Genomic DNA, 16979 nt, shown 5'->3' on the forward strand with positions numbered 1-16979 from the left:
AAAGGATCTTCCTCTCTTTGTTTGTGACTGTTTCTCTGTGTTTTCACAGCAGAGAGTTACCCATCTATACATTTTATAGAACTTACCCAGTTCTATAAAACCCACCACAACATGTGGCAGCATGAGCCCACAAACATGAGCTCATTCCCCTTAAGGGTAACCAGTTGTGGGGAGAAAGCAAGAGTTGCAGTCTTTCTATCAGCGTCCAGTTGTCATCGTACCACATTCCTGCTCCTCTTCCTCATAATGAAGTGGTTATCCCTCCACACAATGAGAGGAGCGAGATGGGAACATCTGCAGCATGTGAAGGAGATGAAACAATAATGGGATCATGAGAGTCAAGGTCAAGGTCAACCTCATGGTCTGACTGAGTGAAATTCTGTCAGACATTAAACAGAGGCCCGACACATGCTGTGATGATGATTAAACAAATAAAGTACTGTACTATACTGTATACATTCCCCCAACATTTTATGTGAAAAAAAATACGAGTAATTGTATAGTATGTCGCAAATATCAGGCAAGAGACAAAGTAAAGTATGACTAAATGAATATCAAATGTCATGTCATAGTGTGTCAAAAAATATGTCAAACATTTAGAAAAAAGTTCATACTATAGTATGTCAAATATATCATGAATAAAGTCATTGTATAGTATGCTGAAAAATACTAGAATGTCCAAAATATTAATACATACAGATTGTGTAATACGTCCAAATGTATTTATTTTTAAAGGGCATTGTTTATTTAAAAAGAGTATGTAAAAGATCATGTAAAACAAGAATCAGAGTCAAAACAGTTTTTTAAAAATCATTTTAAAAAAGCAGTGTGTCGAAAAATGTGAATTATATATCAGAAAGTGATACCATCTGGTGTCCAAACACAAGACTGACCTCTGTTGGAGAAATATTGTGTTACAATAGTATATGATTTCAGTAATATGTTGAAATACCTTAACTTAAACACTTCGCCCTCTTCATAATCACAGAACCAATAAGAGATAATCACTTTCTGATATGCAGTGATTCCTGGGCAGCTCTTACAAGCATTATCAGGCTCAGCCAAATATCATCAGGAGCTACTTCATGAAATACTTACCAACTCGAGAGTGTCAATAGGCTACAAGGAAGGAAGATCACATTCCTGTTGGTCCCAGCTCACTCAGGTATCCTGGAAAATGAGACAGCAGACAAGTAAGACAAACTATCAAAGTCAGAAGGGGAGAGTTTATTGTGGAGGAACATAACCCAGCAGTGGCAGCAGTACTGGACTAGATCAATAATGGGAATGCATTCAATTCAATTCAAAACAAAGTTGGGGTTCAAAATATAGAGGAGCAGTGTGGAAAGGCAAAGTGGCAATAAGCAGGTTAGGAATTGGACACAGCAATCTTAATAGTACACTTCTCAAAATAGAGAAACATCTGACAGGGTTGAACACGTCTTTTTGACATGCAGGAAAAATACACCACAAAGACAGGAAAAGGATGCGAAAACAAAAATGGGAAGAGTTGAAGACAAAATAGGAAACATATTCAAATGTACGAAGGGCAGGGAAGTAATATTTCGTTGTTTAGATAGGTCTGGTCTGTAAAAGTGTCAGGATCCGCAGAATCTACACGCAGTGATGCAAACTACGGTAAAACACCAACGAAGAAGAAGTAGAAGCAGTAGACGTTTGTCCCTCTGCGGCCTCCGTACAGCCTGCGCATACGGAAGCATCATTTGAATGTCCGGCGCGATTTAAATTTGTGTGGCAGTTAGTTGGGACAGTGAAAGCAAACGCAGGTAATGTTACGTTTCTTTATTATGTTATTAAGTTAACTCCGCCAAAACACTACAGTTGTTCTGCCACTGTATTAAAATCAAAGCTAATTGTGCCGTTGCAGTTAATTTGTGCTTCCGTTACGTCGTGTTTCGTTGCTATAGTTTTGCTGTTGGCTAAATGTTTACTAAATACATGGTCCATAAGCAAGTTATCTATTAATTAATGTCGCTTTATATTTCATTATGAGTCTCACGGATATCGTTATGTCTTTGTTTGGATCCACACTTATGTCGTTGTTAATTAAGGTTAAATGTTGTACACGTTACATCACAACACCGGAAAGCATGGCACTTCAGCCTCCATTCACAATGTGGTTTATTATTGCCTTTTTATGTAGTCTTACTGAATAGATCTTTATAACAGAAAGTGAAACATGAGACAGTTGAGATTTTAATTTGGCTCGTATCACATGCATCACAACATAACCTACATACAGTAACTAAATACTATACATTTACTTAAGTACTTTTATTTCGTAAAATCTTGAATGGTAAATTGTGTACTTTAACTCCGCTAAATTCATTTAATGTATTGGGTCAATATATGGGTCAATCTGCACAATGACTTCTTTTACTGTCAGTATATTTTGATGCCAATACTATTAAACTTTTACCTGAATAACATTTTGAATGCAGGACTTTTACTGCAATAGAGTATTCCTACTCTCTGGTACTTCTACTTTTGCTGAAGTACTTTTCCCACCTCTGAACAAGCTGTCAAAGTATCTTTACAAGTCAAATCATTAATCAAATTAAAGTAAACTAGATAGTGTTTCTCAGCATAGGTACATGCACTGTGGGTCGTTTGTTCTTATCCCAATATGTATTTTCGCCTGTGATTTCTTATGATATTTCCTGGCACAGAATGGCCTCCAAATTCATCAATGAGGGTGCGATTAAGACCCCTAAAAACGTCCGAGTGAATAACTTACTGAACGGAGGGACCCCGATCACCATCCCGGCCTCACCCTTCATGAAGAAGCTCGGCTGTGGGACTGGTGTCAACGTTTACCTCATGAACAGGTTTGTAATTTTCTCTGTTTTAATCAAAAAGAAATGTGTCTAAGCTGGAAAAACAAGACGTATGCCAATTCTATGAGCACTATTCGGAAATATCAGCAGTTTCTGTATTGAATAGTCACATATCTTTCCAAAAAATGTCATGTGTCAACATTGCTGTCACCCAAGCCTTCTGCATAACACATGTTTCCTGTCTGTCTGATAATAATAATAATATCCAATATGTGTTGTGTATTTAATTATTCCCAGAATGGGAAAGCTGAACGCGTCTCCCTGGGCTGTGAAGAAGATCAACAGGAAGTGTGCATCCAAACAGGTGGCGGTTTATCAGGAGCGCCTGAACGAGGAGGCGAAGGTCCTGAGGGGAATCAACCACCCAAACATTGTTGGTAAGACATTACAGCAGGAAAGTACATTAACTGTGTTACAATGGCCTGGGGTCAGTGTACACCAGAAAATAATACATTGAAAGGTAAAGTGACAACATAAATGTACACATGCTCAAGATTCAGGCTGAGTGGACAAATGCTATAACTATGATGTGAGCTTTTCCATAGCTTTGATTTGAATTTCTGAACCAAGCACAAGAATCTGGTGTTGATTTTGATTTTCAAGCATGTGAATATTGGCTCGTTTAGGTTGATTATGTGTCCTTGTCATCCTAACATCGTAGGGTTTCGTGCCTTCACCATGGCCAATGACGGATCAAAATGTCTCGCAATGGAGTACGGAGGAGAGCAGTCACTCAACGACCTGATCGAGAAGAGAAAGAAGGACGGCCTCAAAGCTTTCCCTGCTGCCAACATCGAAAAAGTAGCCCTGCATGTTGCTCGTGGCCTTAAGGTAAAGCATAAAGTCACTTCAACCTAGATTTGTATGTTTTTCTGGATTGACATCCCTCTTGTGTCTTCATGTACACTAGGGCTGAACAATTAATTGCATTTGCGATAATATCGCGATATGACAAAACAAGATTTTCCAACCGCAAAGGCTGCGATTTGACTGGTCACGTGATCTGGTCACGTGACTTGCGAGCGAAGCCAAGCAGGCAGGGAAATAAGTCAACGCTGCGCTTGAACCTGTTGCACAATGGCCTCAGGCTCGTCAGAAGAGTGCACGGCTGGAAGTTTGGTACCAAAGAGGGGCGGCACGTCAGTTGTGTGGAATTATTTTGGCTTTAAAAAGGAAGATGCTGCAACGTCAAGTATTGTGCAGAACGTGCCTCGCTACTGTTGCTACCTCACGAGGTTCACGATTGATTTATTGCTTGTGTTCTTTGAAAAATACATGGGAAGAGGACCTTGAAAAAATAATCTCATATTAAATCGCAATTTTGAGGAAAAAAATCGCAATTAGATTATTTTCCAAAATCGTTCAGCCCTAATGTACACTAGAAATGTCAACAGTAGTTTATTGTTTGTCAGCTGCTCTTCCCGTTTGCACCCCTTTGAAATCTCAAGTTAGAGTGAAGAGGAGTATAATCGAACAGGTGATAGAAGCTCTAACCTTTCTGTTTCCCTCCCCAGTATCTGCACAATGAGAAGAAGCTTCTGCACGGCGACATGAAGTCCTGTAACGTCGTCATCAAGGGCGACTTTGAGACGGTGAAGATCTGCGATGTCGGCGTGTCTCTTCAGCTGGACGAGAACATGAGAGGTAACGCTTGAGTTCATGTCAGTGAAGATAAAGTGGTAGCTTTAATGTGAAAATACAGCCTTGTATTCCACAGCTCCTCAATATGATAAATAAAATGCAAATACAAGGTCAGTATCAGAAACCTTGTAAACAACAGGGACATTTTTTTATCATCCTGGATTAAAGCACAGAATTGGCAGATAAATATGAGAGGAAACAACAGCTTAATGATTGTGTTTGTCTTTCCATCAATACCGTTTCCCTTCACTCTCTCTCCTCAGTGTCAGATCCCGAGGCGGAGTACATCGGCACCGAGCCCTGGAAACCGAAGGAAGCTCTGGATGAGGACGGAGAGATCACGGACAAGGCGGACATCTTTGCATACGGGCTGACTCTGTGGGAGATGATGTCGCTGGCCATGCCTCACCTGGAGATGCTGGAGGATGAGGGCAACGAAGAACACAATGAAGAAGATACGGAGGAAGATGCAGGTGAGACAGATGACCTGTGGCCTTTCAACACACATTTCTTCAGGAAAGACAATTCAGACTTGTTCAGACCGTGCATATGAGGTACCACATTTTTAGCTTATTGAAAACAAACACTTTCATAGCTGTAATGAAACATATTAGAATCACATTTTTATGGCACACTATTACGTATTTTTCTTGGCAAAAACTATGACTTTTTACAACATTTAGGTTCAGTGGTACACATTTGTTGTGAGCTGCAATAATATCTATTATTTTACAACAATACTGTGACTTTAAACTGCTTTGTTTTATATGTCAAGTAAAAGTTTTCATCCAGTCTCTAAAAGTCCTTCAAAAAAGCTTCCTATTTATGGTTGATTTATCGTTTTGGGACATTTCCAGCAGCTACAGTCAGACCAGTTTTACTGATCATTGACACATGCTGCGTTTGTGTTTCAGACGAATCGGTGGAGGAAAGCTTTGACGAGGACGCGTACTACGAGCGGTTGGGGACGAGGCCAGCGGTGGATGTCGAGGCTCTGGGAAACTCGTACTTGAGCATGGTGGAGCTCTTCCATCACTGCACAGAAGAAAACCCCAAGAGCAGACCCTCAGCTGCACAGATCGTCCAGGCTTTAGAGAGAAACACCCAAATTGATGAAAAATCCAGCGAGCTGATCGTCATCGACTGAATCTGCATATTAGTCATGTGTTTACGTGGATCCAGACTGTTATTCAAAGACTGGGTTAAGATTGAACTGTCACGGGTCTTATATTAGACGTATCAGACCCCTGCAAATGTCTCTTATTTACTTTCCAGAAAATGTAAATATTGTGGATCTGGCCTAAATGGTGGATGATTTGGGCGTGAATGAAGCTTAAAAAAGCGACAACATCTTTATACTGTCCATCTTCGACACTTTCAGTAGCAACTATTTGTGTTGGCTTTGCTATACAGTATTTCCTTTTCCATACTTTGTGTTCCTCTTAAGGTCCTGTGTGTGTTTGTGTGTGCACGTTCGTGTTTTCAAATTGGTAATGTTATGTGTGTTCCTCTTATGTTTCATTGGCTATAGAACTATTAAAAAAATACAATGAAGTTGTTTGTGTTGAGCTGCAGTTCTATCAGCTTTTATTTTAGGTGTATTTGAATACATGTACAGCATTTTTTATTATTATTGGAAAGCAGGTGGTTATTATTTGATGCTAAAACGTTTTGTTGTCTGGTCTTAAGTCATCGTCACTCTTGAAGTACCTTCGTGTTTTTACAGTAAATATGAAGCTAAAGCTGCTAGCTATCTCAGCAGAAAGACTGGATGATACACAAATGATACCCACTTTTTTTTAAAGGTCACCTATTATGCAAAATGCCGTTTTTGATGTCTTTTATACGTAATTATGTTGACTGGAGAGAGACTGTAAAGAAGCCGGGATATATAGATTAAAAAGCATCGCTGACACTCAGAGCTAACGCTGTACTGCAGAGAGTAGGTGTAAAGAAGCCGGATATTAACTGTACTGTACTTGTGGTAAACCCTGCGGGAGAGAAACGTTTGAGCTCCATACCGTTTCAGAAATGATGCTTGATGTGGTTTGGGACGAAATGTGGTGTTTAATCGCAGCAGCGTTTAGCCTAGTTTCTGAGGGTAGACACACTTCTCTTCGCTGAGTTCACTGTTTCCATGGGGACGTGCCAAAGGGGCGTGGCCAGCAGCAGCCTCCATTAAAAATGCACTTGTGGAACAGGGCTGAAATAGAGGGGTATGAGGCATGGCTACAATGGGGGATCCGTTTTATTTGGTATTGGTTTTGTAGATATGGCCCTATATTGTTCAAATACAGTACAATACTGGACCTTTAAAGTAACATTCTATAAAACAAATTTAAGAGAACTGTTAGTGTATTAAAAAAAAGCATGTTCAAGAAACAGTTTAAGGAAAATGCAATATGTTTATTAATGTATTTACAAAGTAAAATGGCCTATTAACACATTTTCATTACAAAAATGTTCAGAAAAACCTCAAACTGGAAGTACCTTAAAAAGGAGAACGTATCAAAAAGGAGGCCTCTAGCTTTATTTCATACAAAAAAAATTGAAAACATTCAGTCCCTGCAAATTTCAAGCTGCTCATTAGGCAGAATATAAACATCTGAATACAAAGCGCTGCCAATATAGACAACATTCAACAGCAGAACGGAATATAAATACTGAGCGATAACAGGTGCCTCGTTACCCTCTAAAACTCTACATACTTCACCCACTAAAAAGTCATTTGAATCATCAAAAACTGCCACGTTTACTGGAATATGTGAAGTACATTTTGTTAATCTAAAAAAAAAACACAGAAAGGTCTTCATGAATGTATTCGATGTGATCTGACTAAAAGAGCATTTAAAAGAGAAACGTTTAGGTCAAAATGCATGCGTTTGGCAAGTAGTGTGCATACAAACGTATTGAAATAAATGTTGATTTAACAGCTTGTTTGGTAGTGTTTCTATTCAAATGAAACCCCTTTTTTCCCCAATGTGGATGTTTGCCAGAAAAGGACCTTTCTTTTTCTGGAGCAAGGGTGACTACAGATGATGATTTTGTGGGTGAAGTGTGCCATTATACCTGAACATGGAACGTAACTATAGATCTGAAGCTTAAACACGATCCAAAGCTTAAACACGATCCAAAGCTTAAACACGATCCAAAGCCTAGTTCACATTAGAAACCTGCTTTGCATTCTAAATACAATTTAACGATTGCCCAGAAGGTTTGTTAATATGCAATACGTTTAATCAAACATGTCAGCTAAGACAGAAATGCATCCTCGAGATATTTATTCACTTTATGCAATGAAGTTGTAAACGAGGAAGGTCGGTGTGTTGGAGTACTTGGTGGCAAACTGTTTCCCGTCAGGTGTCGGGTCAGAGAAGGCGACTTCCTGCTTTGTGAGGTGGCTGCCGTACACGAAGGTGCTCCTTTAAGAAAACAAGGAATTATTTGGAGGAAAGGGAAGAACATTCAGTAAAACCATATTCTAACAGAATTTGTGCAGCAGAAACAAGACGACATTAAGATGTTTGTTGTACCTGACGGTGTCCAGCATGCGTGTGGCGATGCCCTGTCGTCGGGACAGACTGAAGACCCAGATCCGGCTGATCCCGCACAGAGCTTGTTCGGGGATGACGGAGCAGCACCAGGCTCGGTGTCGCTCCATGAAGTCGTCCTTTGTCATGTCTTTGGGATGATCCGGCTGCTCCAGGACTCTGTAAGCCTGCAGGGACACACACCAGCAGCAATTAGGCACAGAACAATGAACGGCAAAGAGTTCAAAAGTCACAAAGGTACGTGACACAAACTGGAGGGAAACAACATTAACACACAGCCTGCTGCAGCCCTACCTGTCGGATTGGCTCAGAGACGAGGCAGCCCACCACCATGCGCTCAGAGTTGATGAACAGGTAGGTCTTGGCCTGCGCGGGTCTGCTCAGGGTCATCTGCTGGAAACCCAACTCGTTATCAGCTACACGTCGAACATCATCAGCCTGAAAACAAACACACACATTGTGAGGAAGAACGCATGGGAAATAAACAGTCTGTACAAAAAAGTAAACGACATTCCCAGCAGCTACCAGTGTGATATGTTTGACTGATTTGATTTCCAGCCAGCTGAACTGCGAGGTTACAGACAAAGTGGAGAAACAAGTTCAATTCCTCACCTTTTTAACGGCATATTTGGGATCATCTGGCAAAACAAGGAGGATTTTTCCATCCCAGAACTCGGCAACCACCCGCTCCTTCTTCCATCCCTGAAAACACAACAGAGTGAAGAAGCTGCAGTTAAAACCAAACAACCCAGAACAAAACACCACTCTCTTCAAATAAAAACAAACCACCTTATTACCAGGGAACACTAAAGGGGAAAAGGGCTTTTTGGGATTGTTAGAGTTCAGTTCAGAGAGCTTAAAGGTTTACCACAAATTTGATGGACTCGAGGAAGCGCTGGTGGAACTGGTTGTGTTGGAAGTTGTCCTCCGGGTTGTCTAAGCTGTATACCATCCCACAGGAGCTGCAGGTCGTCGCTCCAAACTGCTTCTGACCTGCGTCCTAAGCGGGGAAAATGGAGACCACACACAAGAAGAAAATTGCACTCCAGTGACTTACACATATTTCATCCCCCTCTCCAACATACTTTTTAAATTTGCATTAAAACCCTGGTAAGATGTTGAATATTGACAAGCTTCATTCCAAATGCTCGGCCATCAGCCTTCTATCATATAATTACAAGTAAGGCTGGAAATATTGGTACTTTGTTTCTGCTCTAGCTGCCAGATCAATTTAAAACTGCCCCCCCCCCACTCTTAAAGATATAACCTGAGGTATGAACGTACGATGATGAGCTGGTCGTCGTCCTGTTTCTCTTTCCTCCTGCGAACAGGTCGCTCTTTGACTGCAGGACTGGTCAGCAGGGATGCTGTCGGGGCAGAGGGGGTGCTGCAGGAAACTGGTGGCCGCAGGACTGCATTTCTTAACCTGCACAACAACCAATAACAGAAGATACACTGTAGGCTTAGTGGGTTAATGCAACATGCATTAGAATTTAATAAGGCTGATACATCCATCACATGTGGGAAGAAAATGTGCCAGATCATCAAAGCTTTACTTTGCCATATTTCCCTTATTTTCACAAAAGAAAATCCCTCTTCTCACCTTTTGGAAGCAGTGCCAAAGATGGGATACACCCCTGCAGCATCTGTGCAGAAAATACACAAAAATATTTTAAATAAAGCAACATATATCAAACTGTGATACTGGAACTTTTAACAACTGTGTGTGTGTGTGTGTGTGTGTGTGTGTGTGTGTGTGTGTGTGTGTGTGTGTGTGTGTGTGTGTGTGTGTGTGTGTGTGTGTGTGTGTACCTTTGGGTGGGCTGGCAGCAGCGTCAGGACTTATATCACTCTGGTCCAAAATGGGCTTAAAGCCTCCACCCTGGAAGAAGAGAGGGCAAAATAATGAGCGTTGGTTCAATATATTGATCCATCACCCACTATTTTACAACGTTTTCGACAGTGTTTGTTTCTTCGGTACCTGAGTACTGAAGGAGGACGCTGTGGATGCGGGACTTGCTGTTGGAGTCCTTGACAACACAATAAACAGCTCCTTGGTGATCCCATATGTTTCCAACTGCATTTTGGGAGAGCTGCGGAAGGAAGATGAAGGATATTGAAGACCCAGAACAATGCTTTTCTATAGTTACACATTTGGTCACAGGATACCCAAGCATATATTTTGTGCCTTTATGTTAGTGTACTAAGTCAAGTACCTGAATGGCTTTGGAGATTCAGGCTCTTCAGATAAGGAGTCTAGCCAGTCTAACGGATCAAACTTTGGTCTCTGTTTGACGATCGACTGGATGTCTTCTGTCGGGACCGGTGGGACAGCAGTCTGCAGGAAACCACCACGGTTAGTTAACATCAGCAGTACCATGTTAGAACGTTTTTAGAAATACCACTGAAACTGATATACAAGTCAGCCAGTACCTGCCTCAGGTCCCAACTCATGTTAGTTAGTTTTGACACAAATCAGCTTGCATCAAATTAAAGCAACCCTCTCTCAGGCTCAATAAGGAGTATTGTACTTTAACTGTAGGTCCCACTGAGGATTCAGGGGCTTTTCTTATGTACAATAGTTACATTATAGTTTGTAAATACAATTCTTAAGTCCCAGGCTCCTCCAACAATAGGAAACATACATACATACAAACAAGACTAAACAGATGTAGTGGCTGCTCTCACCTCTTCAGGATGTTCCTGTACCTTCATCACTGGAGCAGCTGGCTTTGATTTCTCCGTCTGTGTCTGCAGCGGGACAGCTTTGCGTTTCACCGGGACTGAAACTGGCTTGGATTTGGGTGCAGATTTCTTGTACATGGACTTGGGTTTCTTCCCTGTACCGAAGAAAGCAGCTCCTACAATGATCTTGGGTTTGGGCTTCAGGCTGCTGAAAGCTGAAAAGCTGATGGTGATCGCATTCTTCGATTCTATTGGCTTAGGGAAGCTGACCGGAGGGGTGGTTGTAGTGGAGGCCGGTTTAGCGGTGAAACTAATAAGAGAAATGATGCAGAAACAGATTTTAAAAAGGGGAAATTATGACTAAAACTATACTTGTGATGTCCAACTAACTACACAAGGTGTCAGAAAGCTGCAGAAGATCCACATAGCAGGTGTTACTGGACTTTGACTTGTATGGAAACAAACCTGCTGCTGAGTTTGGAAAGTGTGATCGTCTTTGAAGATGTCACGCTGCTTTTGGTACCCAACTTTCCAGCGTCACTAGATCCCAAAACCACTTTTTTCTGCTTGCTACCTCCCTTAACAATATTCTTCTTCTTCTGCTGCTGCTGCTTTTTCTCCGGAGAAGGGGGGGAAGGAAGAGGACGAAGAGACAAAGGCAGTGAGTCCTTTATCGCCTTCCTCTCCAGTGGAGTGAGATAGACGGACTTCTTCTGGCCATAGAAGGAGCTTGTAATCATGGAAGGCTTGAACAGAGATTTACGAGGTGATTTGGCAGGAGATCCTAGACAAGACGATAGATATGTGAAAGATAGTATATGAATAATGGAGGGAAAGGATGCACTTTGCAGCAATTCAGATCCCCTGCTTTTAATCGAACACGTCTTAGGGGATTTATGCATTCATGTAGAAAATAAAAAATAGGAGTCACAGCCCTGGTGCTAATTCCACTATTCTAAAGCCTTGTTTAAGACTTCCAACAGTCCCATCCGCACCTACACAAAGCTTCTCCCCTTACCTGCTGCTTTCCGGGGGGATTTCTGTGGAGAGGGACAGTCTGCCTGACGCAGACGCCCCACTTGTTTCTTCTTGGTCGGAGACTGAGGGGGTTTCATGGGGCCTCTCCTCTTCATGGGAGACACATCCTGCCTCAGAGCAGTCTTGGCTGGGTGACTGAGTTAAGGGAAATGAAGATCAGTCACAGTGACGGAAGAGAAACAGCAGAGGCAACACGGCTGTCACTAGGTCTCTCTTTAGATTCAAATGAGAAACCTTTGATACATTTCTATAAATGTGTTGTTGTAATACCAGTTTTTGTCCCAATACCAAACAAAGAGTAAAAACTGCCTAAACCACGTGTGTTCATATCTCACCTGTCAGAGTCCAGAGAGGCCAGCCTCCTCTTCCTTGTGGTCATGGGGATCATCTTCACAAACCTCACCTACACACACACACACACACACACACACACACACAGTGTAAGATTAGCCGGTCTACGGTAAAAAAAAAACAACACAACTTTCAGCTTCAAAATGTTACATAATAAAATACATTGTGACTAACTGTTAAAATAAGAAAGCACAGAAAAACAAATGTGAAATGTATAAATATTTGACTAGAAATCTTCGCTTCTGTTTTTTAAATCACAATTTTCTTTGTTTATCTATGTATATGTTACCATGTACTGATTTGTGTGTATAACATATGTATATGTATGTATACAGGACAACCCGGTAAACTACACCAAGGTTATTGGTAGATTTGCAAGTGCAATTTGACATGACAACAGAAGACACCGAGTTTCATCTTGTTTTTGCATAAATGTGCATTAAGCTCAACATTAGCTTAGCGTGACATGTTGGTTAAAGTGGAGATGAATGGATAATTGGCGGGATGTTTAGCTTCTACAAAAATGACGTCCACGTAAACTAGCTAACACGACGATGTATACCAAGTTTAACCTGTTTGTGTCGTTGTTTGTGTCGGATTCAGAGATGATGAATAGATACCGTTAAACTTTACACAGTTTCACGTAAATGCGTCGTTTAAAAGAAAAACAAACAACGTATTAAACACAGAAAAAACTACATAAAACACCTAACATATAGCTTACCGAAAACGTTAATGTCACAATAGAGAACAAACTTAATGTCGGTTCAATGTTCGCGTTGCTGCTTCTTCTGCCCGCGTTTCTTCTCTGTGTTTTGAACAGCGCGCCAAATTCCCAAATAACAGACAAACCGGAAACGGAAACACTATGTCTTGATAGTGAAGTTACCATAATAAAACAGTTGAGGGACCACCCGGTCCTTGCCTTCAAAGTAAAGGATACCTGTTAAGAACTGGCAAAATAAGTTGTATGGAAGCTCTAAGAATATAAATTCGACTGAAATGAATTAGAATGTTACCTACGCCAACTATATAAATTAGACAAAATAACACATTTTCTCTAAAAAATATTATTTTTTCTATTATAATTTGTCAATATTTTAGGCAACAATATAAATAATTGTGATCTTAAAGTTGGTCATCTATCTCCATAAAATTACCCTTTACCCAATATTATTAAAATTACGAAAATTGTGAGGTTGTAGGTAGTCTTTTTGGCAACAACAAGTTAGAAATTGCGTTTAACTTCACCATACAGCTTTAATTACAACACATCTGTCACAAACATCAAGAATAAATACAGTGTTTTTAGATTAAATATTGAATTGGGTTGTATGAGAAAGGCTGGATTTAATTTGTTAAAATCTGTTTTTTGTAATTTGTATGACTTGTAAAGTTGTTGGTTTAAAACTTGTACACTTCAAGAATGTCCGCTTTTATTTTGTAAACCGATTCAGATACTTCCTGTCTAGTACTAACAACTTCCCGGGTCAACTTCTACACGCGAAAAGTGACAGCAGCCACGATCAGTCGGAAAACAGCGTGTTGTGTCCCTAATTAGCTGTGTTAGCTTTCAAAATATAAACACTTAATATTCACATTTAAGTGGCAAGTTTTAATCTATCCAAAATGGTGTTTTACTTCACAAGTGCCGGTGAGTAAAACCACAGCAGAGCTAGCAGCGATGTTAGCTTCTAGCTTGTTAGCCAACACTTTACAAAGCTTTATTTATAATTAGTTAAATATTGATCATTTAATGTGACTCTTTCTGTGCCTTTAATTAGTTTGGTGGTAGCATATATAGTAATGATCGTTTTGTGGTTTCTCTCTCAGTGGTGAACCCTCACTACACAATCTACATGGGAAAAGACAAATATGAGAGTAAGTAAATATGATGAGTAAGATATCGTTAAATCTTTGTCTTACACACACACACACACACACACACACACACACACACACACACACACACACACTAGTTTTCAAGCACTTATTGCTGCTTGATAATGACTTTTTTCTGCTGAGCCAGTTTTTGGTGAGGTAGTAATTGCAATGTGTCACAAATGATCCAGATCACCTCTAACTTGCTGATATTGTTTTTGCAGATGAGGATCTAATAAAGTACGGATGGCCTGAAGACATCTGGTGAGACTGAAGTGTATTTTTAAGTGCTTGAAATATGTCATTTAATATCTCATTGTAAAACATATTTAGGTGCAATTCACATCTATATCAAAGTTATTGATGTGTTGTTGCTTCCTTGTTTTCCACCTCCAGGTTTCATGTGGACAAACTGTCTTCAGCTCATGTGTATCTCAGACTGCCACAGGTAAACATTCCACACATTAAACGTGAAATACTGACATTTTAGTAAGTCATGGTGATTCATATTCAGTGTGGAAAGATTTTTTATTCAACAAGATTGTTGGACAGGTCAGGGGTTTCAGACATTGTTTAACGGTCCACCAAATACTTTGTCTATGGACACCGATGCCTTTAGCGCACGTATGCACTGCTGATCACTCCATCTTTTTTTAGGGTCATACGGTAGACAATATTCCCCCCGAGGTGCTGATAGACTGTGCACAGCTGGTGAAAAACAACAGCATCCAAGGTAAGGATCTGCTTCCCAATGATTTCGTTAGTAGAATGATAGGATTCAACTATCAGTTAAGAGAAATTGGTTTCAGAAAAACAGCCTTGATTATGAGAGCTGATCCCTAAAGCTACATGTTTACAACAACCTCAAAAATGATCTTTTAATATCATGCTATCTACTGTTTTTGGAAGGGACACCTGATTATGTTTCTTTATATATTTAGGATGTAAGATGAACAACATCAATGTGGTTTACACACCGTGGGCCAACCTGAAGAAAACCGGAGAAATGGACGTAGGACAAATCGGCTTTTTCAGACAGAAAGAGGTCAGTAATATATAACCTAAAAAAGACTGTTCACTCGCATGTCTCTGTGATTTAGACTTGCATAGTTGCCTGGAAGCAAATGCTTTTTAGATGAGGTTTAAAAATGTTGCTGAGTAAGTCAATGTTATTTATAAAGCCCAATTTCCCAAAGTTTCTTTTTCTACGTCAGTGTGTTTCTGCCACTAACAGGCCTTGTAAGGTGATTCATGTTTGCCTCATTTTTACAGGTGAAGCTCGTGGCGGTGGAGAAGAAGGTCAATGAGATCGTTAACCGCCTGGAGAAAACTAAAGACGAACGATACCCCGACCTGGCGGCAGAGAAAGAGTCGAGAGACCGAGAGGAGAGGAACGAGAAGAAAGCTCAGATCCAGGAACTGAAGAAGAAAGAGAAGGATGACCAGAGGAGGAGAAAAGAGATGGATGAACTCAAGTACGTCTACAGAAAAGACAATAACTTAGCAATATGAAATAGTTTTCTCACTATTATTCAAAAGCGTATACTTGTGGTTTTATAGTCTCTTTGTATTTTTCAATTCGTGATGTTTTGGATTCTCTCTCCAGGAGCTATACTTCATTGATGCAGTCTGAAAAGATGCAGACTAATGAGGTGAGGATATTAATCTTTCTTATAAATTCACAGAAAGAGAAGATACAAGGAATCTGCTGCATTTGTTCAATGTCTCGAATATTCACGAATGGGTCAAATTGAACTACCATGTGTCTTCACGATATGTGATATCAAAGTGAAAAACTGAATAACAGAGTTCTTCTGAAAAGAAATAAGGCTGTTTCGTTCATGGACAAGCTTTGTCTTAAAGAGTTATCAGACCATGCAAAAACAATCCCCCCAATTCAGTGAAAGAAAAGGATCTGAAAGTAGCTTGTGTTATTCTCACAGCACTAACTTGTGTTTACCTGCCTTTTGTTTGCAGGATGGCAATGACTCAGACGACTTCATGTGAGAGTATTAAACGCCAGCAGCAAGCAGACCGAATCCTCCTCCACTTCTTCAGGCCTCTCCTGCTGCTTTTGCTTGCTGTTACTCTGCACTGACATTGAAATACAACAACAAAGACACATGGATACCTTTTTGCTTGTGGAGCAGAACGCAGCCAATGAGAGGACAGTGCCGGGGATTTGTTCCACATGCTGATTGGTTCAGACACTGCTTTCAAAACCAAACCAAGCATCGGGTCTCTTCATCGAAAGATGACACTGAAGAGGAAACACAGGACAACAAGAATGCTGAGGAAACACTCAAATTGCAAAACCGATGTTGATGTATGATTAAACGTTCATATGTTTTAATGACCCTGCAAACCCTTCAGTTCTCTATGTGTTCTTTTATCTTCTTGTATTAATTTGTTCAAAACAATTCAATGTATTATTCTCACAGTTATAGCTCTTCGTTGACGGTCGCATCCACTATCATATAACTGCATAAGCATGTGTCCTAAAAGTGTTTTGTTTATTTAAACAATGTATGCACACATGTATGTCTACATCTAGTGATTATTCTTTCCTATATATCGCCTGTCACATTTCCCATGTCCTTGCTCTTCAAAGTTATTATCCTGTCAAACTAAATGTCAAAAATCCAAATAAATTACAGTTTACTATTATCACAGACTGTAGAAATTCATCACTTGAAAGGTGAGCAAGCAAGTGTGGCATTTTACTATTAATATATATTATTAATAAAGTACTTTCTCAACCTTTGGAGCTCTGACACAGTAGATAGAAAAAAGCATTCTTATTAAACAGCTTTTAAACATATCTGTCCAAGTCAATGAATTCAGTTAAAAAGCAACTAGGCATAACTTCAGTAAAGACATACAGATGTATCTGCTGTCTGCAGTCATATGAAGATAGTCTGTTTTTGCACTTATTTACTCTTCCAAGTATTCAACAAATACACCATATCGTTAA

The 16979-nt window shown here is 40.1% G+C and overlaps 3 protein-coding genes across 3 annotated transcripts; 2 read left to right on the forward strand and 1 right to left on the reverse strand.

The window, feature by feature from the left end:
• The first annotated feature begins 1674 nt into the window (after positions 1-1674).
• Positions 1675-6420, forward strand: pbk (PDZ binding kinase). The gene is made up of 7 exons (XM_063901544.1): positions 1675-1787; positions 2691-2849; positions 3096-3235; positions 3520-3689; positions 4373-4502; positions 4763-4972; positions 5414-6420. The coding sequence occupies exons 2-7, from the start codon at positions 2692-2694 to the stop codon at positions 5644-5646; spliced, it is 1041 nt and encodes a 346-aa protein (XP_063757614.1). The 5' UTR covers positions 1675-1787; position 2691; the 3' UTR covers positions 5647-6420.
• Positions 6421-6884: 464 nt separating this feature from the next.
• On the reverse strand, positions 6885-12937 carry esco2 (establishment of sister chromatid cohesion N-acetyltransferase 2). The gene is made up of 15 exons (XM_063901475.1): positions 12849-12937; positions 12109-12176; positions 11754-11908; positions 11201-11519; positions 10739-11045; positions 10267-10388; positions 10032-10143; positions 9863-9932; positions 9654-9696; positions 9335-9476; positions 8919-9050; positions 8663-8752; positions 8345-8488; positions 8033-8217; positions 6885-7921 (listed from the first exon to the last, which is right to left on the reverse strand). Exons 2-15 carry the CDS (start codon positions 12159-12161, stop codon positions 7789-7791), a joined length of 2007 nt encoding a protein of 668 aa, XP_063757545.1. The 5' UTR covers positions 12162-12176; positions 12849-12937; the 3' UTR covers positions 6885-7788.
• A 648-nt stretch (positions 12938-13585) lies between these two features.
• ccdc25 (coiled-coil domain containing 25) lies at positions 13586-16677 on the forward strand. Its single transcript, XM_063901374.1, has 9 exons — positions 13586-13778; positions 13958-14005; positions 14230-14269; positions 14402-14453; positions 14663-14738; positions 14947-15050; positions 15278-15480; positions 15612-15657; positions 15983-16677. The coding sequence occupies exons 1-9, from the start codon at positions 13754-13756 to the stop codon at positions 16010-16012; spliced, it is 624 nt and encodes a 207-aa protein (XP_063757444.1). The 5' UTR covers positions 13586-13753; the 3' UTR covers positions 16013-16677.
• Positions 16678-16979: the final 302 nt, after the last annotated feature.

The sequence above is a fragment of the Eleginops maclovinus genome, chromosome 15 (genome assembly GCF_036324505.1).
Source record: "Eleginops maclovinus isolate JMC-PN-2008 ecotype Puerto Natales chromosome 15, JC_Emac_rtc_rv5, whole genome shotgun sequence".
Classification (NCBI taxonomy): domain Eukaryota; kingdom Metazoa; phylum Chordata; class Actinopteri; order Perciformes; family Eleginopidae; genus Eleginops; species Eleginops maclovinus.